The sequence below is a fragment of the Larus michahellis genome, chromosome Z (assembly GCF_964199755.1).
Source record: "Larus michahellis chromosome Z, bLarMic1.1, whole genome shotgun sequence".
NCBI classification, from domain to species: domain Eukaryota; kingdom Metazoa; phylum Chordata; class Aves; order Charadriiformes; family Laridae; genus Larus; species Larus michahellis.
In genome coordinates, this window is record NC_133930.1 from 64605456 (window position 1) to 64629222 (window position 23767).

The 23767-nt window shown below is 37.7% G+C and overlaps 1 protein-coding gene across 9 annotated transcripts in view; it reads left to right on the forward strand.

Annotated features, from left to right (window-relative positions):
• Nucleotides 1–23767, forward strand: part of APC (APC regulator of WNT signaling pathway) — a 99541-nt gene that overhangs the window by 38966 nt on the left and 36808 nt on the right. For all 9 annotated transcript variants that reach the window (XM_074570911.1, XM_074570908.1, XM_074570912.1 and 6 more), the window contains exons 3-6: nucleotides 12248–12332; nucleotides 13284–13485; nucleotides 18766–18874; nucleotides 20503–20616. In XM_074570911.1, coding sequence (XP_074427012.1) covers nucleotides 12248–12332; nucleotides 13284–13485; nucleotides 18766–18874; nucleotides 20503–20616 — 510 coding nt within the window. The remainder of the gene's footprint in view (nucleotides 1–12247; nucleotides 12333–13283; nucleotides 13486–18765; nucleotides 18875–20502; nucleotides 20617–23767) is intronic.

The following is a 23767-nucleotide window of genomic DNA, read 5'->3' on the forward strand; positions in this document are numbered from 1 at the left end:
ACAGAAATAAAAAAAATAATTTAAAAATTATGTTAAGCTATGAAAGCAAAGCATTCAGTACACAGAAGAGAAATGCGTATGTTAAAATAGATGTATTTGATCTGGGATTGCTGTAGTAAATAGGCTACACATAGTAAGCAAACTGCAGTATAACTTGAGAAGTTTGTATTTGAATCTTGAATTTAGTATGGTAGACATTTCTTTGTACATCCAGTTACATATCAGAGTATTAGCATCACTTCCAGAACTGTCCCTGGAAATCTGATTTCCAAGTGATTTGAGTTATCTGGTATGTTGTTATTTCTGCTAAGAGGTCAAGTCAGATATAACATAGTCTATTATAATTGCTTCATGAACCAAAACCAATGTGGTGATGCAATATTTCCACAGTAATTGCTCGTATAGATCTTAGGGTTATGTCCCTACTAAGCAGAGAACATCTCAGTGTCCCTGTCTTGAATTTAAGTGTCAACAATAAAGCTTATAGAACAAGGGGATAAAACAGATATAGTGAAATGTCAGAAATAAATTCTATTCACCCAAGTGTTTGAAAGCAACTTGAGTATGAAATGACTGACCTGTCAAAACCTCTTCCACCCTCTCGTCTTCAGCAGCAGTTGGTAGGATTGAGGTATGACCCCTTTGGTGTTAAAGAAAGAACAGACAACAGCCTAAAAGAGCTGTCATTTACTGGAGTGATTGTGAGATCTGGATACCTAAAACTGTAGTCATGCAAATTATAGTCCTTCTGTCAAAAGTCTCAGTTTGTCAGCTGGTAGTTTCTTGTTTGTTCATGGATCCTGAAGTTCCTCTGTGGCAGGTTCCCTCCTTGCAGCAATGCAGCAAGGATGGCTTCTTAGTCAAAACTTCCCTTCTGCACAAGCCACTAATCCCTGCAGTTCTTCACCGGCCCGTTTCCGCTTGCTTCCTGACGTATCTTCCTTTATTTGTTGTCTGTTAAACATAATGATATGTTGTCAAACTATAGAATTCAAACTGAAGAAAGTTCAGTAAATTTTTTATTTTATTTTTTTGTTTGCTCTTCCACCGGACAGACATCTGCTTTGCTTACCAAATTTGTGTGGATGTATGTAGTTTTCCCTGCAAGATCCGTTACATGTTGACGTCCTTCTGGTTATGACAGCCACTTGTGATTGTCAGACAAAGATCAAGATGTGTATTCTGTGTTTAAAATGGCCTCAGTATGCAAGTTACGGAAGGTGGCAGGTGTGATGCCACTTTTTAAGGAAAAAGAAAAGTTTAGGAGAAACTACTGATCTGCATACCTGCAAGCTTGAGTTGGTAATGGGTGTGTTGTCAGAAACCACTGTAAAGAACAGACTACTAGTGGGCAAAGAGTTAACATTTCTTTCTTAGGGAGAAGTGTAGCTCACAAATATGAGTTCTTTGAAGGAATCGTTGAGTAGGAGGTGAGCTATATTGGCACTGATGAGTCTGCTTGGATTTCTAAAATTAGTTTAGTAACGTCCCTCATCAAAGACTCCTGAAAAACCTAAGCTCATATAGGAAGGTTCTTCAGTTACTATCGAACTTGAAGATAGAAAACGAAGAGCAGAGTGAATACTTGGGGATTGGTTTTTTTTTATTTTACCGGTAGCGTCCTAGTGAGATTTCTGCTGTGACCTGTGTTTTTCCAATATACTCATGTTATCTGGAAAAAAAGAATGAGATTAAAAGGTTTGAGTGATGACTTTCAGTGTAGCAAAAATGAACACGGAATGTGAAGAGCTGCAGAAGAATCTTGTGTTATTGAGTGACTGAACTGAATACGCAGCAAATAAAATTCAGTGCTCCAAAGCATAAAACAGTCATGATGCAAAACAGCCTTAAGTTTATATATGTAATGAGGGGTTCTGAATTGCATGGCGGCAACACAGAAAGAGGTCTTAGAAATACTGTAAGTATCCGAAAATGTCTTTTTTTTTTTTTTTAATCAGTTGTCAGGTCAGTGCTTAGTTTGGATCCAAAAAGTCAGGCTGATATGGGAATTACAGTGCATAGATGAGGAAATACAAGAACTATAATTATGTCAGGATGCTGCATCCAGAAGTTGAGGAGTATGTCCTGTTCTGGTGAACCTCTCCAATAAGGTTCTAGTGGAATTAGTATAGGCGCAAAAGAAAATGTGACACGAAAAGCTTCCTTAAGTGGCATGATTGAATAGAATGTGACTTTCAGCTGGAGAGAGAGGGATAGAATGGGGAAAAAGGTTGTTGAGCTCTAAAAGATCATAAAATAGCATGAGGAAAGTTAATAGGGAATGATTAGTTTCCCTCAATACCAGATCTAAGGGGTTGTGAAATAGCATTATCAGATAGCCAGTGGAAAACAAACAAAACAAGGTTCGTTTCTCATTTTAAGTCTTGGCCGTGGGAGCATTAGGATGCCAAAAGAATTGATCAGGAGGTAGTACCACTGGCGATGTGTTTTCAGAAAGTCTGCAAGCCAAGGCCAGCAGGAAGCGAGGGAGAGGGCATACAAGAGAAATGGACAGTAGATTTTGTTTTGTTCATGTGTTCTCACTAGGTTCTTGCTGTTGGAGGTGGAATGTTGGTGTGGACAGCCGTTGGGTCTATCTTAGTGTGAAGGACAGCGTTTGCTCTTGGTTCTGTTCTTTTTTTTTCCCAGCTGAGTTACGCTCCCTTAAAAAGGGAGGAGGAGGACAAGGAGCAATTGGCCTCCTTTCTAGAGCTCCCGAGCATTATGAAGGAGAGGGAGAGGGACATTCAGAGGTTGAAGGGGCTGGAGTGAGGTGAAGGAGGGAAGGTGACAGCAGCAGCCTGGGAGCCCATGGCTGAAGAACAGATCCAACGAGCCTGTGGTAGAGTAGGAAATGGAGACCTCTGGCTGGCCAGTGATGGAGAGCCCTTTCTTGGACCAGGTAGCACTCTGCAGTTCCCATCTGCCCTGCAAAGGTACAGCGGGCAGTGGGAGGGTTGTACTGAGACTAAAGAACAGCAATTGAAGTGTCTCTTCAAGTAACTTTTGTTGTTGTTGTTGTTCAAATGGTTAATATTTTTAATAAAAAGGTTAGCTAATTATCCTGGTTTATCGTTCATCTTTTTATTTTGTTTAAAAACTTCTCAGTCTTCTTTGGGAGCTAAGCGGAAAGTGTTAACGAGAAGGTCTAAGCAGCTCCACTACAAAGCTCTGGCCACCTGAAAAGTAGCGTGGTCCCTAGTGCATTAGTTTTCGTGTACCTGGAGAACACTTCAGCAACTAATTTCAGGAAAGCATTTCTGGTGAAAATTTGTACTGATGCCAAATGGGACTAAAATATGTGGTAATTTAACTTCAAAAAGTCTATATGAGGTGGCACTAGGATAACATTGTCACATTAAAAAGTGATAGGTTTTGGGCGTTGGGTTTTGGGGTTTTTATTTCAAGAAACCAGAGTTGTTAGATTATTATATAAAGGTCCAGAGAATTTGAATAATTTGTCAATATGATCCCATAGTTTCCTTACAATTTATGAAGCAGCATCAAAGCATCATGGTCATCCTGTGATGTCAGTACTATGCTGCTATGAGGCTGCAGGCACGTCACCATTTTTTACTGTATCCCTCAGTTCTGGCGCTTGTTTTTTCCGCATCATCCTAGTTCTGCTTGCGCATGCCCGGCTTACAGCTTTGTGGAGAAGAATCCTGTTTACCTGGATACAGAAGGTAGTGAAAGAAAAATTTTTGCTTGCTACTAGCAGCAGTTCAACATAAATTTTCCCTCCTTAATTAATGAACTGATGAGAACCTTCCAGCATGCTCCTCGTTTGCTCATTGCCATGCAAGCGGCGTACCTCAGAAAGTGGTGCCTGTGTTGAATCTGCCCTTGCCCTGACATTGTTTCCATGCATCTTCCAGCCAACTCTAATGAGTCAACTTCATTTTGTCTGGCTGATTTTTTCAGCATTCCGGCTGATGTGGCCAAAGTTAAGGGTTGGGGTTTTTTTTATACTTTGTACTCCTGGCTCTCAGGAGTTATTTGTATGGCACTATGTGCTCTGCTGACTTAATAGAGCTTGTTTTTCTTCTCTAAACTTCAATTTTTTTTAAGCTTACTTTGATACATGCTCTGTCTGGCACACAGTAGAGGCTTTGTCTTGATTTCTTTGATACTTCACTGAATTTTGTTGTGGCCCAGCTTCAGGGGAGCTTTAAGCAGGAACATAAATTACAGCAGACAATAAAGAGAAACGTAGAAGGAACTAGAAGTGTTTTGAAGAACAGCTCAAGGTGCAGTAGCAAATGAGGAGTTTATGTAATAAGTTTCCTGCTTTTGAGAAGGAAGCTATGCGAGGGAATCAATGAATCGAAAGCATAAATTAAGGAAATTTCTGGTCAGTTCTTTTTATCAGTTTTCAGTGGTGGGGATGTTGCAATGAATGTGACCCCCAGATCTCTCCTTTGCCTGTAGCACTAACAAACCTTGTGACTGAAATAAACTACAAAATAAGTAGTAATTTACACAATAGAGTTTGTTTTTACTTTTTTTCCTCTTCAGGTGAAAAAAATACCACAAAAAAAAAAGACTTAAAATGCATTTTATTTGAGTTTGTGTATTCAAACTTAAGGAAAAGCCAGCTTTAAGATAGACAATGCCACTGTGATTTTGTCAGATGGTTTTTACACCCTATGATACAATTTTACCTGTTCTACAAAAAAACCTTCCAAAATTAGCATGCTCAGTGCTCACAGTTAGGATGGAAATATATCCTTGTCTAAAACAGTGTTCGTTTCTAATTTACCTATGCAGATCAAGTCTTTAAGTACAGATTTTCATGTATATAATGATCTGTAGAGAGTCAGGTATTTCTCTTCAACGTTACTTCTTGACAGAAATGCAGTCTGCAGGAAAAAATTGACCTTTTTTTTCCGGAAAATTATATGTTGGGGGGTTTTTTTGTGGTTTTTTTTTTTTTTTTTTTGTTTTTGTTTTTTTTTTTTTTGTTTTTGTTTTTTACAGTATTAGAACTAAACTAAAACTGCATTCTCTTCTCTCAGCTGGATTTCTTACCCAAACCATGTCTCCTTGAATGAGCTGTGGTCTCACTTATGAGTGGGTCACATACTTCATGGAATTTGCACGACTGCAGTCACTGTCAGAAACGCTGTCTGCAGACAGCTGAGCTAGTAGAGAATTCAATGAGAATTGTGAGATACAGATCTCAAATAGCGCTGTGCCATCCTGGTCAGACAGTGTTCAAAATTCAATTACATTCAGTACAACCTACCAAAATATTTTTGATTCATTGATAATGTATATTTTGCTTTCAGTGTAACCAGATTATGTTTTGTATTCTGAAATAATACAGACTTTAAAAATTCACTGCAACCTAACTGTCTTTGTTGTGCATGGTAATAAATCAGCTAGCTGTAGGAATTTCATATTATACCTGTTTAATAAGGGAGAACTTTGAAAATATAATAGTAACATAGGATCTGACATTTTGAAAGTCAGGTTCCCTTCCAGATGGTTGTCTGTATAGGCCTTTGCACAGCAGATATCCATATACCCCTACGCTTGGTGAAAGCCTATTTTAGCTTTATATTCATCCCATTCTACACAATAGGCGTGATAAAAATGGACAGCGAGTGGTAACACCGGAACAGTCTTACTGTACGTGACAATAGCTAGCTAGTCTAGTTTGAGAGTGAAATGACCTGCGTATTGTCCTGCACACAAAGGCTGTTCATCTAGAGAATTAACTCTTAGGGGCCAGTTGGCATAGTACTACCTGTCTTTTTGCTGCCTAGTAGTCTTACATTGACATCGACAATGCCTATTTTGAGGCTAAATTCCTAACGATTTTAGTTTGTACTCATGAAAATATTGTTTTTCAATGTTTTTCAACAAATGCATTGTCTGGTGAAGAAGTAGGAAGAAAAGGTATTGATTCAGCAGTAACACTCCTTGCCTGTGTAAACATTTGTGGAATATGCACTAAATTCTGAGTTTCTGTAACTTGTGCTGTGTTAATTCATCCAGTGTTTTCTTTCCAGTATATATTTGGTTTCCAATTAATTTCAATTCATCCTTTCCCAACATGTAAGTGCTTGAACTTTTGAAGTCTTTCAAGGGAAAACGGTAACCATGGTTAGCATAGGAAACATTATAAGCCTTTTATGATTATATTTCTTTTTATAATGTGAAGTTGCTTCTTCCTTCTCAAATCAATTCCCTTACTTTCAGTTGGATTTTGCACAGGCTGAAAGTTTTTCTGGTGCCCCACGCACCGATGCCGTTCAGGAGAGAAGAGGTGATGCCAGTCTTAAGGCATGTAAAGGAGACTGTCACATCAGGATTGTGACACGGGGAGGAAGAATACTGGTAGTAGAGTGGATATGCAAGGGAGAGGGCAATGGATAGATCCTCTAAAAATAAAAAGTAACTTCGAAGATATTCATGTGTGTTGGTCATTTGGTAAATTCTAACGTGTGAGTGGAAGAGACTCCCATGAGCTGAATTCATTTTTACAAATTGAATTAAATGATGAATTCTGGGAAATACTTCTCTTCAGTGGCTGCACAACTAATGCAAGTGGACATTTGCGAATAACTCTTTTTTTAAGTTCATGTGAACTAAAAATATGGTTGTAAAAGTCATTTGGCATCTTACAAAACACAGACATTTAAAATATCATTTAAGTTATTTAATCAGTAAAGAAGCAGCCGTGGCATTATATTATGTTTGATTTGTGTCTTTTTAACTTTGTTGGTGTGATTTCACAGTAAGTAATATTTTTTAGCACGATCTTTGCAATTCTAAAGATTCTACCAGAATCCAAATTGGGTGGAAAATTGAATATTATTTTTTTATTACTTTGATTTTTATTTTTTGGAATTTAGGTGAAATTGAGCTAGTGATGAATATGGTTACTGACGTTACTTCAGACAGCATTCTTTCTGAGCATAAAATAAGATAACGTTAGTTGATCTGACAGTGGGATTGCACTAAAAACTTAGTACTGACTTCAGTATGTGGTTACAGCAAGTGACAGCTCTTGAGCATAGTGACACCAAGTGAATATTTTTCTTTTAGAAAATGACATTGTTTGAAATTAAAATGAACAGCGTCGTTTCACATAACAAATGCTTTCCTCTTTCTACAAGGTTAAAAGTTGAGTTGCTCCAGTGTTTCCCCTCGGTCGGCAGCACTGCCATCATTGCTGGACCTGGTTATAGTATAGGGTTGAGCAACCAGAACGATCGCTTGGCTCTTCGGGCAGTTAGAAGGGCTCCCAACAGGCTTGATTAAGTAGCAGTGTAATTTGCCAAAATGTATAGAAGTAAAGGGCCTCTTCCATAGCTCTCACTCAGCCCCTGTGAGTGTCGCACCGTGTGTGATAGTATTAAGTCACTGTCAAGTTCATATATGTTATGAACTTGACCCAAGTTATGAAGGGTCGTGTTAGACCTTGAAATTAAGTTCATGCTATCTGTAAATGCATAGAAAATAGTATTCTGGTGTCCATCCGCCCCTGCTGTTTTGACATCTAATATTGTTGAATTTGAGTGATGGATGTGCTTTTTTCCTGCCCTTTTTTGAATTTTAAACAAATTTTAAATAGTAATTGTAACAATGCGCAACACTGGGTTGAAATTCAAAAATCACTTTCAGTTTTGAGTGCAATTGTATGTTAAGTTTTCTGCATCTTGGGTTAAAAACATGAGTACGGATGCTGTCAGAAATATTCTCATTTAAAAATACTGCTGATTTGGTTAAAAATAATAGTTTTCAGTCATACAGTATAGATATTCCCATCCTATGTGGTACTAAGATCGATGTTCAATTACTGTCTGAAATTGTAAACACTTTCTATGTTTGTGCAGTTAAACCTGTTTTTATACTCAAATGTTGTAAATACAGTGGTATCAAAGGTAAGCATAACCTAAAAAACCTAAACTGAAGGATAACTGGGGTTTGTTTACAAATGTTGAAAGAAACACACAGTGAAGTCTGTGAATATGACAGGAATGTCTCTTCACACAGGCCCAGGTACAGTTATTAGCTGAAAAGGGGGAACAGGGTCTGAAGAGTGTCTTACTAAAAATTGATTGAAAGAATAGCTGTTGTTGGAAGTCTTTTTAAATGTAGACTCATGCTTACGTTTAAAGGATCCAGCAGATGTCAAAACGTCTTGTTGGCCTACTGTTCCAGCTGATAACTGGCCTGTGAGTATAGCTGGTGTACTGCCAGCGGCGATTTCATATATTTAATTTTCGTTATGATTGTCATATGTTTTGGCATTCACTGAATGCAGAAAACTTAGAAAAGTGAATATAAGTAATAAAGCTTACTTTGTTTAAAACAGAGAGGGGTGAGGGAAGCAAGTACTGTTCACAGAAGACCAAATGTATCTGACTTGTCTGAATTGTCGTCGCTGCTCCTTTTTCTGACAAAGGAGGGGTATATGTCTAAACCAGAATGTCTTCTTACAGCTACTGTATTTTAAAAATATTTCTAAATATGAATATTAATATTTACACTTAAAGTTCTCAAAAATTGAATGTACTTTTAAATCTTAACTCATTGGGATTTGAAATCTGGCATTGTTAGCATTGTTCTTTTGTGATTCCTTTCTTTATTAGCAGCTTGAGTAAATTCCCAGCCCTTAAGCAATTTTATTTACATCCCTTACCACTTAGCTGGGTGCATATACTGTTGTTTAAGTGCTTTTCTTCTCAGTAGTTTTCCAGTTGCTTGCTTATGGGTCTGATCTTTGTTATTTAATTATCCATAAAGTAGTTGTAAGGTCAGGACTATGTTCATAGAGTCCAAAAAAAAAATAAATTGACATTGTGTCTGTACTTCACAGTCCAGAGACTGAAGACAGAAACCTTTCTAAATGATGATGAGTCATAGGGCCAGCTCCCTTCCAAAAGCATTCTTTTGTACTTCTGCAGTAGAACAAGATAAACTAGGTTATATTTAAGTGACCATTAAAATAATTTGACTTACGTTCTTTAAAAGAATAGAAACAACTTCTGCAGTATTCCTTAGACACACTTACATTTGTGTATTTTTTCAGTAAATCACTAGTAAGTCAATAAAGAATTTGCTTAGAATAGTGCTATAAACCACTACTAATCTATTTATTCAAAGTTACATAACTAAACAGTATTAATTTAGCTTTAGTTAAATTGACTCAGGTTTATTTATGGAGAAGATTTTACACTATTTAGCAGACATGATATCAAATGTAATATAAAATTATTGTGGAAAATTACTGTCTCGAAGCCCTGTATTAATTTTTTGGGGAAAGTGGGAGAACTGCACCTAAACAGCATTAGTGTTGAGTCCTGGAATTATAATAAGTGAATAAATAAAAAATTGCATAATCACAGTAATGGGTAACTTGCCACGTTTACTTCAAATGAGTTATTGCAGAAAACTTATCGGTTCCTTTATTCAAGTAAAATTATAAATTCCCTAATTTGTCGTTTTAGCACACTGCCTCATTTTCCACCAGTACCTGGCCCAGGGGCTGCATCTCTCTCTGTAACCTTTGTCTGCTTAATCATTGTAGATTTCAAAGTGTGCTGTGATTGAGTTTGAAGTTGACGTCATAGCCTCATAATGGCGTTGTTGTTATCTTAGCAATGGTACTACAGAAGAGAAATGTAGAAAAATATAGAAAAGAACACTTTACCTACTAACTTGGAAAAAAATGCATGTGCTGTTGGAAAAAAAAAAAAAAGAATCATTTAAAAACTAATAGTTACAACCTAAATTAATGAGTTGTAGCAGAGAAAATTGAGAAAGGTGATCCGGTGTGCTAATGTTTAACTGTTGCCAATATTCAGAAAGAGCAGTCCCTAGCTGCCTGGACACCTCAGTCGTGTGATTTGGTACCGCTGGAAAAGGCGATAGGATTTCCACTTAGCTGTTCACATTGGCTCTTGAAGCAGGAATACTCATTATGTCGGAAAGTATCCTGAACATACGATTTCTGAATAGCAGAACTGCCACGCAGGGAGGAGGGGTTGGATGTTTGGGTTGGGGTTTTTCCCCCTGCACCGAGGTACTGCTCTCAGAGGAAAGGGATTCATTAGTTATTTCTAAATTTATCTGAGTTGACAGGTCTTTCAGAAGCCTGCAAAACTCCCAGCACTGCTCCACGTATCCACATTGCCCTTTTAGGCTTTTAAGCTAAGACTGCTGTCTGTAAATGTTATCTGCCCTTACGTCAGATAATGTAGGAGTCCTTCTTTGAAAAATGTGGGAGTCCTTCTTTGAAAAACACCAGATTACTTGTTTGTCTGACTTTGCTGACAAGGCAAGTGTTATGTATAGAGGTGGCTGGGCCATATGGCTAATGAGGATGCCCTTGAGTGTACTTAAAAGCACAAGCACAGTGGAGATGTCTTTCCGAGAGCAGTGATTTTATCACCCCAGACTTGAACCTAAAGCCTCTGCCAGCATTAACAGGTAGTGCAGTAAGAGCAGATCTGCAGATGAATTATGTTGAGGCCCTAGCGTGCTTACTGTATATGTTTCAGGGGATTTGGGGTTTACACTAGCTCCAGCCTGGTCCCGTGGAATGAATGCCTATTAGCAGTCTTAGGTGTAACTGCTAGCTTGGTTTGATTGGAAAGGAATTAATCCCGTTGACGCTCCAAGATCACCCTGCGATGTGAACCAAAGTCCAGCTGGTGGGACAGATGGGAATCTGGCATCAGACTGATCCAAACTAAAACGGGAATACGGACGCACACCTTGACTCCATCAGTCAGGCAAATTTGCCCTCAACTCTACCTGCGGAATTATTTCCGCAAAACGGTGTAAACATAGTTAGTGTGTCTGTATTCCAGTATTCCTCATCCTAGAGTACCAGCATCTAATTACACGGTGGGTGGCTGCAGTGACTGTGCTGCTACCGTTTGCTCCAAGTCTAGCGCTCGGAGATTATTTCCCCAGAACCCTGTGCAGTTCTTTACCCAAAATCCTTTTACTACTTTTGTTTCCTTTGAAAAGAGCAAAATTCATTTAAAAGGTACCTTCTGTACAAATTGCAAGAACTATTAATGTTGACAGTAAGGTGTGCTAAGCTCTTAAAAGAGGAATACAATGATGTGGAGATCTTTTAAATTGCCTAAAATTCATTAGTTTTTAGGTCTGAACAGCAGTACAATTCTGTGTGTAGAGTCTATGTATGAAAAGCGTGCAGTACCTTCCATTATTCAGAATTGTTTTCATTTCCTGACAACTGCTGCTTCTAAAAACATTTTCTATGCCACAGTATGAAAAATTACATCTTAAATTCCAGTAAGGGTTTTTTGCCTTGTGGCCAGTGTTTTCAATGTATTTTTCTATTGATGTATCCACCATTATGATATGGAAGAGGCATTCACTAACTTCCATCTAATTTTCTACCTGAATTTGGGCCACTGAGCATTAGGGACCTGGGGGCTTACAGGCCCCTTGTAGCGTAGCATTCATTGTTTACTGTGAATCTTCCTGTGCATTAGAAGTATGTTCCTTCAGCTGTATAATTTTATCAATAGTACGTGGCAATATTCTTGGCTTTGAAGCTTCAGCTGCGTGAAGGAGTCCTAAATATCTTTCTCGTAGGCACGGTGGTGGTGGTAGTAATAGTCATAGTAATAAGCCAAATAATATGACACCATGAAGAAATCCTGAGTCTTTTCCTCATAGCTGTGGTGACGGTGGCATTGGTGGTAGTGGCAGCAGTAGTAGTAAGAATAATATGACTCTCCTTGCTGGTTTACAGTGGTGCTAAGGCATTGCAGAAAATAAATCCTGGGGATTATGCTGCTCTGATATCTTTGAGGTTTAGAAAGTGCGGTGTTCAAGAAAACTGTTGTAACTTTTCATTATGTATCCAAATTTCATTTTTACAATACTAACTTTAGGTATGCAGGTGGAAAAAATTTAACTAATTTCTCTCTACTTCCATTTCCCCATCTGTAAATTTGAGGTAAGTTGAATGCAGTTCAAGAAGAACTTTTAAATAAGATGGTAGATTAGACTACCAGAGAGGATGAGTTATTTGGGATATACTTTACATCATGACAGTGCTTGTGGAAAATGTAGAATATATTTGATGGCAATTAAAGTTATGACACTTGATGACTGCTCACATGAAATATAGTTTACATCAATTTCTCAGTAGCTGTTACATAAACGTGCACTTGAGGGCAGGATAAGATGTATTTACCTTGTGGTTTATTATTGTAAGGATTTCTTAATTAAGCTTAATTTCTCACAGGAGGTGCTGAAACAGCTACAAGGAAGTATTGAAGATGAGGCAATGGCGTCTTCTGGACAAATTGACTTACTGGAACGACTTAAAGGTGAATGTAGAATTATGTTTTAAGTAGGTTAATTTGTTTCTCAGTTGTTTTTTCTTTGGGTTAAAATTTTCTAACTCGGCTGCATCTTCTTTCCAATGCTGACTTTGATGATTAGGCATCATCTCAGTGACTGTTATTTTTGCTAAGCATTTTAAGACACATTCTCCAAAAGAAAAGTTTCTCTGCTGTTTTTATGTTTTCCTACTGTTACTGTAGAGCTTCATCTTAATTGCTTTTGATATAACTTGCAATTACTTTAAGTTCTTCAGAAAAAAATACATTGGTTTAAGTTAATTATGGATTAATTCCACCAGTTTTCTAAACTTGTTTGCATGCCCTGCCCCTCTCCTTGTCGTATTGCTGGAATTGTAGCTGTCGTGCTGCAGATTGATGCCCCCTTCCCTGGAGAGCATGTGCTGGAATGTGTACCATCCCATTATATGGGATCTGCAAAGCAAGCCCGGACCACTGACTCCCTCTATAAATCCATTTTCCCTATCACTGAACCAGAAATATCGTAGGGTATGTCTGCATTTAAGGGCTCTGTGGTGGACAGAGTTGTCATCATTTACATGACAGTGAAGCATCTGCAGCATCTCTGAGAAGGAATCTATCAGGAAGTAGGCCACAAGAACAATTCATACGACATTTATGCAAAACTCTGCCCATTTCTTAAGTCCTCTGGGAAAGTGGGCAGGCAGGCTCGTGTGAGGATACTGTTCTGATTGTCAGGATTGCAGTTTGGCCATCTGCTCAGATGACTATTATTCTCCAAGTGTACCGTTAAGATTGGTTTTGTTCACATTATGTTCTTCTGTGGGTTTCCATGCGAAGTGTTTCCATCAAAAAATCATGGATTTGCTCAGGAAATAAGAAACTAGGATAGAAATGATCTTTTAAGTTTGTGCTGCTGAACTTCAGCTCTGAAAATGTTTGCTCTTTGTCATGCAGAACTGAACTTGGAAAGCACCAACTTCCCTGGAGTGAAGTTAAGGCCAAAGGTGTCCGTGCGTTCATATGGGAGCCGGGAAGGGTCTGTGTCAAGCCGTTCAGGAGAGTGCAGCCCTGTTCCCATGGGATCATTTCCGAGAAGAGGATTTATGAATGGAAGCAGAGAAAGCACTGGTTATTTAGAAGAGCTAGAAAAAGAGAGGTAAATTTCTTTGTTTATTCATCCAGTATGGATTGACTTCTGACTTTAACATGAAAGTTTATTGACACACATAGTATTTAGCTGTCATGCATATGGTTTTGATCACTGGTATATTTATCTTGATAAACAGGTAAGGAAACCAGGAATCTACATTATATTTAGATGCACAAACACACAAAAAAGTCTTAAAACACATTGTATGGTTTCTAGTGCTTCTTCGTATATGCTTTTCATCGTTACCCTTTGTTGGCTGAAGGTTAGTTTATTTTGACCAGCAGGTTGTCAGCATCTGAAATATATTTAGAGAGAGGGGGTGGAGCATCCCAACACCTCCATATCTCCTCACCACTGTTGATAAGTGCTGAAACTGTAACAATGTGATGGTGCAGTCTCTTTCTCTTTTTTTGCAAATCGTTATAACAGCCATAGCTGGCTGATCAGTTATTTACTATTAGCAGGCATTTACGTAGTGATTCGGCTCTCTCAGCAAAAGTGCCATCTAAACCAAAATGTTTGCTCTTAGCTTCAAGATGTTGTTCTCATCTAATGGTTTTTGTTGACAAATCATGGAATTTTGTTTTCTTGGAAGGTAGTGCTATCCATTTAATAGGAAGAACCTATTTTCAGGGCATAATACAGATTTGTAGCGCTTTATCAATCACTTACAAAAGAAATGCAAAGTAAGAGATGTGCCGCTGTTTCCACTGAAGCCATCTTTATATCTTAAAATGAACCTGACTGAATGATGTTTTCAGAGGCCTATCTGTAAGGCAGGGTTTCCTAGAGATTTGGTCATTGGCAGCTGCTTAATGGATGAGATGTCAGGCTGGAGGCTGCAAAAACAAATAAACAGCAACACAGTATTTTTATGCCTCCTTGTCATTAACAAGCAAAAAAACATCCGCTTTGGAGTCCTAATACAAAAGCTTGGTAGCTAATAAGAGGTTTGTGGGCAGCCCGTCAGAAACCCCTCCTCTAAAGGCCGTTTCCTGACATTCACTAAAATTTGTGCAGTCGAGAGCTGAAAGGAGTTCACTATTCCTCCAAGGTACTATGTCTAGATTCCTTTCTTTCGGTCCTATCAGCAGAATGAAATTAACTTCCCATGGGTCCATACTGAGCCTCTTCTAGCAGCCACTCTGTTTTTTCATTTTCCTCGTCAGCATCACTGATCATATTTGTTCCATTGCATAATATCTAGATTCCTGAGGAGCTGTATAAGAATATTAAGGAATTTGGGAATCTCTTCTTCTCTGTCATTTTCCATCTTAATAAAATGGTGTGCTTGTTTGTATTCTTCCAGTGCTGGTTTTTACCGCATGTGATACTAAAATCTTTAAGTGTAGTTAGGGCTTCCAGTTATGATTCAAGTGAACTCCAGGGCACTTGGAACAAGGAGAATTGATTTATTGCAGCTGGCGTTCTTCAAGGTGGTTAGCACATCTGATTTATGATCTGTGATCCTTTCCCACTCCTTGTGGCTTCTAAGGTGGTAGTTCTTTGGACATTTCTACACGGTACCTTAACACACTGGCACAATGTATGCTGCTTGTGCGCAGCAGTGCTTGGGCAAGGGCCAAATCATGTATTGACTGTGTGTGAGCTTGGCAAATTCACGGCATGTTTAATAAACTAATTCATTAGATGTTTATTAGTGTAAACGTATCAGAAACAAGAAAAAATGCTAAAACGTGTTTTGTATTGAAAAAACTATTTAGCTTGGCTAAACATGGTCTTCTGAGGGGCAGAAGATTAATCAATTGATTCACTTACTAGAATTAACATGAAACTGTTTGCCTGTTTCTCATTTGCTTAGCTCTCCTCTAATAACACAGTCAGAAAAAGAAAAAAGAAAAAAAAGAAAAGAGAAAAAAGTGGGGAGCATATGTTTTTAAGTTGCCAGTTTAGAATACACCATTAGTTAAATATCTCGTGCTGTCTCTCTGGCTGTTTCCAGGTGTATTTGGTAAGACGCTGTATCAACAACAAAACTTTTCAGAGTACGCTGCAGGTTACTTTTTGTGTTGATTTGCCTTTTGCAATTTAGTAAATTTAATAATCTCACCTTTGTAAATTCTGTAATTTACCACTAGAGATTACTATCTTATGATGAATTTTTTATGAAAATGTTTGTATGCCTTGTTTATTCTGTTTTATGCCACTCGTATTTTTATTTCCTTAATGTTGATTTTGAGTATTTCCTCTGTCTCGTGACTTCTTTCTCCTCCTACTCAGATCTCCCTCTGCCTGACTGTAGAACTTACCTAAATCTTCACAGCATCTATCAGCAGAGTTTCATTTTCAAGATTTTATTTTATCGTCTACCAACTGAAGTGAAAATATTAATTATAATTGTAATTTGCATAATGCAAGTAGAGTAGCATATAGTTTGTTTCCCTTCTCCCTTTTAACTTGGAATAACATTGACATAATTATGCAAAAAAGATTTCCAAAAGAAGAAACCAGTTTTTTGCATTCATTCAGCTTCATATATTGTTGGGAGCTTCAGAAACGCCACATTAGAGAAGTCTTTTGAAATACCCACCCTTCAGAAAAGCAGTTCAAATTGGAAACTTCTTGTTAACTCATAAAAATAGTGTCAAGTTCCAAAAGCTTGCTTCATTTGCCTTGCAGCATTCTCCCTGCACTTGACAGTGTAAGACAGAGAAGAGAATTTTCTCTGATACTGTGAAAGTCCTGATGTGAACAATTTTAGGGTATAAAAAGATGAAATAATTGAGCTGGGTTTTTCCATCAGTTTTTTTCCCATGATTGGTAACAGCTCTTGCACCTTAACTACTCTCCTAACCTCTAGAAGTTCCAGAAGGCTGAGAAGGAGCTGTACTTCTGGTTGGTGTAGTATCTGACAGTGATGTGAAGTGCAGGGAGCAGCTTATCAGAGGCATCTACAGAGACTTGCTGCTTATTTTCAAGGAAATGGCAAGTGCAACCTGCTATGGTTGTACCTGCCCTTCAGGCTTTGTGCCGAAAGACATTGTTAAAACCTGAATTCTCATGGAGCAGTGATACCAAACTGGTAATCCCAAATGAAGCATTATTCAGAAGCAAAATTAAATTAAAGGAATCACCCTCAGGTTATGCATTATGTTGTTTATGGTGCACTGATGGTTCCTAAGTTCTTTTCTTGCTTCTAGCATCGTTGTGCTTGTCAAAACAGATTGAGTGACACAGTGCCTCACAAACTCAATACATTTTACAAGAGGAGCTTAATCACATGTTCACTTAGCTGAAAGTAATTCCTCCAGTTTCTACTACCAGTTCTTTGACGTCCGGAGGCAGAATTAGTCAGTCCTTTCACATTTGCAAATCCTCGAATGGTAAAACGACTTTTTATAAGGATTGCATTAATTATGCTTTTGCAAATTTGATTTCACAAACTGGACACAACCGGTACACGAGTCTCCAAGGTGGTAAAAAGGGAAGCCGTGCAGAATGTCTGCATGCGCGGAGATCAGGCACCCGGGGTACCTCGGGAGAGGGTGGGCAGGTGGGAGGCCGGAAAAATTACTTTCCTTATGGACTTTCCCTGAGCACCATCTATTAGCTTTTCCTTCAGTCTGTCCAAAGGACTTAAGAAATTTCGGCCAGCCCCATCCTTGTGGCTGAGGAATTTGTTTTCCTGTAATCCTGCTGCAGTTACCAGCAACAGTATGGTAATTGTTGTTTGTTGCTTCTTTTCGCTGATTTTGAGTGTAAGCCTGTCTGATGTAAAAACTGACTGGTAAATGACTTACTGTGTAGTCTTGACATTCTTAAAACAGTTCTCTTTCAACATAACTGTTGAATCAAATCTGGAAATTTATGTCATTCTGTTCATGCTTAAAAACATTCATCACTCTTAGAGGTGTGTAGTTTTTCAGCCTCTTGCAGTTGAAGTGAGGGACCTTGTCAGTTTTAATTTTCCGTTTGAACACTGGTGAGGTCACTTGCTTTGAGTATGAATGTCGAGTCATCAAAACTAGTTTGAAACATTTTTAAAGCAGGAACTAAGTCGAACAGATCCTTTAAAATACATGTTTTTAAATTCTTTCTTCTGCGTGAAGTTCTGTTATGTGGAAGTTTGATCATCTCAAATCATTACTGGGATACATTATCAAAGTAGTCAGGGGAAATTTGTATTTTTGTTGTATGCTGTGGTTTTGTTCCTTAACATCTTACAGTAATTATCCAGAATGCGTTTGTGTGCTTTATAAAGATTAATATGGCTCTTGCTCAGAAAGACCACAACCTGAGTTGGGAGAGAGGGATGCAGAGGTTAAGGGACGGGAAACAACTTTGGGAAAACTTGTATGCAGCTTTTTGTCTTCTGGCCAAGTGTTGATTTTAGCATTTCCGTTAATGTTAATGAGCAATATTAAAATGCCAGAAGGAAGAAGAGTGCTCACAAAGAGCATTTGTAAGAAATGAATAAATTTGTATTTAAAAAAAACCAAAACACAAAAACCCCCAAGAATAACTTTTATGTATACTCCTAGCCAGATTTTGCCTGAAAGTTTAAAAAATATTTTGAAAAGTGCTGTAACAATGCTATATAACTATATTGACAAAATTTACAACTATATAAATGTAGCTCATGAAGGACTGGTAAAATAGTATGTAAAATTTCTGATTTTTTTTCTTGGTAGTCTGAATACATTAATCTTTGTATCTTTCTTATATACCACTAAGGTATGCAGTATGCTTATGATACCCATTTAAAATGTTTTAAACAGCTGCAATGCTTAAAACGTTTGATGGAAAATACTCTTTTAATACTCACAGAAATAGCTTGATTTTTGTGTGCTTTACCCATAGTTTTGGTATGGGTGACAAAGTTAGTAAGGAGACACTGCAAAGGCGAAGGAGATAATTTAATTCAGTAGTGTGATTCGGGAATGCATATCCTCCTGTAACATCCAGACCTTTTCTTAAATGTAGTTTGATGCATAGTACAAAGCATATTTTCTAAAAGAAGCAGAATAGAAGTTAGCACATGACTAATAACTGTTTTTTGCTCTCACAAAATGCCTCTTAGTTTTAGATTTCAAAGTGGTTTTGTAGAGGAATGTATGTATTTTCGTCTTTTGTATAGGTGTGGACCTGATATACAAGAAGCTAGTGACTTGCTGTAGGACAAGTTCCTCTGTCGCTGTAGGACAGAGAAACAACAGACCTTGTTTCTCATTTAACCCTTTTTATGGGTGTCGATGCATATTTCTGTACCTACATATGGTAATGAGGACTTAATAGTGAGACATTTCTCACGTCTGTTTTTAATAGATCTCTTTTGCTCGCGGAGCTTGAGAAGGAAGAGAAAGAAAAGGACTGGTATTATGCCCAGCTTCAGAACCTGACTAAAAGGATTGATAGTCTCCCCCTTACTGAAAACGTAAGTACCTTCAGTATGCTTGGTCATGTATCTGGTGCTATGATCTCTGTTTAGATGCTGTGTATATTTTATGAATTTGGCGACATTCTCTACTATAATTTTAATTTAAAACGTCTTTTCATTCACTATGAAAAGCTAACTTAGCCAAAATAATGCATTTTTTTCATATATAATTTTACACGTTAAAATTCGTACCTATCAGTATAAATGTCAGTGATAAGGAGGAGCACTGAAAAGTTGTTGTGACAAATGAATTACATGTCAGTGTGCTGCTTCTTAACTCTATCCGCTGAAGATCTTTTCTCTATCAGTTCTGTTATTTAGTGGATTCTTTTAGTTTTGAGAGCAATATTAGCCTAAGAGACAATTAACACAGGAGCTCTTAATTCATAACAATAGGCAAAGTGGTGCTGTAACCTGTGCAGGTTTTGTTCCTCCAAACTTTTACCTTGGCATCTCCAAACTGTTTATAGCCAAGTCACCATTGTCTGGGATAATGAAGATGTCTGATAACCCAGATAATAACACAGGTTTTCCTGTTGTCAGACCTCAGCAACTTGGATATATTTGCAGTGCATTCCTTCACACATAGTGTTGGGAAGACCTGGTTGCCCATCTTTACAGAGTCATACCTGGTCAGGAAGCAGTCAGACTCCTGGAAGTGGGAACAGACAGTGGCAACGCCTTGGTGACTGGGGTGAAGCAGCAGGACTTCATAAATCTGAGTCGTGGCTGAGCTTATCAGAGCACCAGAAGCAAGGGGAGACGGTCTGAAAAGGGTCTTGAGGAAGGGCAGCACATTCCCAAAAGCACTGTCAGCTATACCTGTGTCACTCTATTGTAGGTTTTAAGATTGTGTCCCCAGTTGCATAGGTAATTAATTGACTTAGCTCTTTCTATTATTAGAATGTCTTACTTAACATCTGTGCTAAATCTCTTTTGTGGTAATTTGTATCCATTACTACTTAACTCCAGCCACAGGAGAATGACATATCCCATTCTTTTTAGTACCATTTTACATATTTGTAGATGATTGTCTCGTTTTGACTCTCAGAATTGACCTTAGTAAAGTGTTCTGGGAGGACTGCTCTTGGAGGCTCGTTTATTTGCAAACTGAGTGATTTTCCAAAACCAGTGCTTTGCTTCTGCCTTGAAAAATCTGTTGGTTGGAATGGCTTGCCGTAAGCTTTGTTGCTGTTCCTGGATTCAGCACTTGTGCTTTTTTGACAGGATGGTTAGAAATAGGGTAGATAGCAGTAGTATGAATCACTATGTGCAGTAGTTCGATATCTCTTAATATTTTTGAAAATACTGATTGAGATGGCATGCATAACAGTTTTGTTGCTGTGCTGACATACATTAGTAGCCAGATGTGCCAGGCTTATAATGAATGAGGCTGTCTCAATGTACTCTTAGGTTAGTCATTTGACAAAACTTGCGGGTAGTCTGTTGGTTGAACAACATTATGTGTTCTTGTTTTTAATAATGCAGTCATATTTGAAGGATCTGTTATTGTTTTGTTTATGAAGTTTGGTGTGGAAAAGTAATTGTTCTGCTTTTGTTCAGGGAAATACATAGTTTACATAAATGTTACTTACTAAAACGCCTTCTCTGTGCTTGAATTTCAGTTCTCCTTGCAAACAGATATGACCAGAAGGCAGCTGGAGTATGAGGCAAGGCAAATCAGAGCAGCAATGGAAGAACAGCTAGGCACTTGTCAGGACATGGAGAAGCGAGCACAGGTATAGTTCGTCTATAGTTTATTAGAAGAAATGGACAAAGTTTTCCTGCATTTCTCTTAAATTCTTGGAAGTTGTATCTTTAAACTGTGTGTAAACATGGTGATACCTTAGAGCATTTAGTTAGCTTTTCAAATACAAAAATAGGAATCAGAACATGGGAAGTAACTACTCAGCAAAAAGTACCTTCCTCTGCCTGTTTAAAAGCCGACTTGTGAGTAGGCAGAAGTAGACAATTTCTTCAAAAGAAAATATTTTTAATGATTATTTGCTTATAATTTCTTACCATTTTAGCTTCAAACAAATGTGTATTTGCAACTGCTTTGCTTTGTGTCTGTCATGCTGGGTTTTTTCATGCTTTTAAGTTTAGAATAAAATCCAGCTACTATTGTGAAGTTTCCTTAACGAGAAACCATGTATCAAGGAATAATCTTTGAAAAGAAGGTATTCGAGTAAAATGTAATTCACATACCTATCTGGAAGTTGTTTGCTCTCACCAAGAGTTGTTTTGCATTCATGATGAGGACATGTACAATTCTATATGCAAATCGTGTTACACACATTTGGAAGTATAACTCAGAATGTAATTGTGTGGAACCTGTAAATAGAGTAATCAGTGGCTTGATGGTTATAAAAACTATTCCTCCACAGTAGTAGAGTGACAACTTGAATTCTTTATTACTGTTTATTTCCAGAGATGCTAAATAAGCAGCTTGGTAAGATAACCTGGGGGTTTTTATGGTGAATGTTACAAAAAATGTCCTTTCAATAAAAATAGTCTCTTTAGGCTCTGTTTTTCTTAATGGGTTTACTCAACACAAAATTTTGCTACATAGGAAACATCTCTAATTAATTTTGTTCGTAATTAGAAAAGCTGCTTTATTTTTTAAAGTGAGTGATTTACTAGGACTTCTCAGAAAATTCATGTGGTTGTAAGTATTTAGCAAAACAGATTCCCTGCGATTGTCAGGTATGTCCATAAAGGCTGTGTAGGGATTTGTCCATATAGACCTACTCAGACAGACCCAAATTTAATCTGCCTGCATAATAATCTGATCTGGAAGCCGTACGGCTGCGTTACTGAGGTTTATCAGCAGTGGTGGTGCCTTGCGCGAATTCAGCGGTGCACCTTGCGTCAGCCAGTCCTGAGTGAAGGCAGAGCGGACTGGGGATCGTCTGCGGGTGCCTGGTTAGCCCTCTTGCAGGAGAAAGTGTTATGGCATTGACGCTAGAACTTCTGCAAAAGTTCTCTGGCTGCTAACAGCTTAAGCTAGAGTAGGGTGAATTAAGCTAAATAGGTAGGGTAGGCTGCTGGCAAAATTCTAGATGCGCTCAGGCAGGGAATAAATGAAATTTTTCAGGGAAACAATTTGACTGTAGTTATAGCACGATGAAAGTAATTTAAGTTGTCCCTGAAGTAGCTGCTACCCTGCTTGTTCTTTTTTAATTTTGTGGGGGAAAATTGCTACCAAGGAGATGTTGAAATATTTTATGGTTTTCTGTATTAATGTTTGCCCATGGGTTTATCGTAACTGTTTTACTCTCTTTATATACGTGTAACACTTACATACTTACAGACGTTACAGTGTCTGTTGTGATTACATCAAGATTATAAAATAGGAAGTAACTCCTTTTGCATGTGTTTCTTATGAATTTGGCCGGTAATTCCTCTTGGTTTCATTTTACCCAGAACAGGTGCCAAAACTGTGTAGAAGTTCATTGGCGTACAAATACATAAAAGCAAATTCTGGATTATTTCACTGTGATGTTCGTATGTGCAAACTGAAACATTCATATTTGGCAAGTATAGTGAACTTGCTAGTTTTTCAGCTTTCTTTCTGCTCTGTGTTTTCCTTCCACCCTGACTGATAGTGACACACAATAACAATGCAAAATGTAGATTGAAGAGAGAGAAGGGTTCGGCTATATAAAGGCTGGCGTTGCAGACATCTCTGTACTAAGAGTCCCAAGGATTATTCTGTAAGGGAGCTGATAACCTTCTGTTGCCCAAGTAATTGATGCACTGGCCACCCTTTCTCGTGGACCTTAAAATAATGGCCTTCTCCCTCTTTCATCTGTCATGGTGGGGCTTTGTTTCCTCTGTCCTCCTCTTTCCGAAGCAAGTTAGCTCACAGCATCTCACTGTTGATGTTGTCATTTATGAAGATTGTATACAAGCACGTGCCCAACAGTTACAGTTATTCAGAAAGATGCATTAGAAGACGGTTAGCAATTTATTTTAGCTTGTTTAATTATTTACACTAACCAGTACTATCCCTTGAAGTTCGTGATTTCACATGGTAGTTCTTACTTGAAAAAACAAAAAAGCATACTTCTCTGTGTTTTATTTTGACTAGTCAAATGTTGTAGCCTATATACTTATTACTAAGTAGAAGAAACGTAATTTCTGTAAAAAATAAAAATTCCAATTCCAAGACTGAAGCCATGTTAACATAGAATTTATTTTTCCTTCATGCCAGAACAAGAAGGATCTCATTTTTTTAAGGTTTAAAGTTCCTAAAAATCTCACAACAAATGATCATTCTCCCGAAGAATTTATCCTGAGATCCTTAAAAGTTTGCTAAAACAGCAGACCACTAAATATGTAAGAAAATTTGGGTTCTGGAGTCTAGCACAGATAAAGATTTCAGCACTGTTAGATTCATACAGTGATCGTGTTTGTAAATGTAGACCCATTAATAATTTTGTCTATTATGTATCTTTGTTTTGGGGGAAAAAACAGTAACCTTTTAAAAACAAAATAACATTCCCTATTTTTACTTTCTAGAAAGTTTCTGGTTTTCTATCACTGTGAATATGGGGATTTTTATTTTTTTGGTGAGAAGTCTTACTGGAGCAGTGAAATTCAAATAATTTATAACTTTAAATGTTAAGTTACTTTATCCAACAATTTTATGTTTAAAGGTGATGAGTAAATGTAACGGTGAATGGGAATATACTATGAACAAATAAGAATAAAAAGTGATGTTTCTTGTATAGGTTCTAAAGTTAAAACCATTCCTGGTGCTCGTTCAATTGTGTACCTCTGTTTTTGTGTGTTTGCCGTGAGAGACATATTCTGTCAGTCGTGCATCACGTCACTAATGCACAGTTATTTCCAGCAATATATTTTTATTATCTTTCTAATACTTAA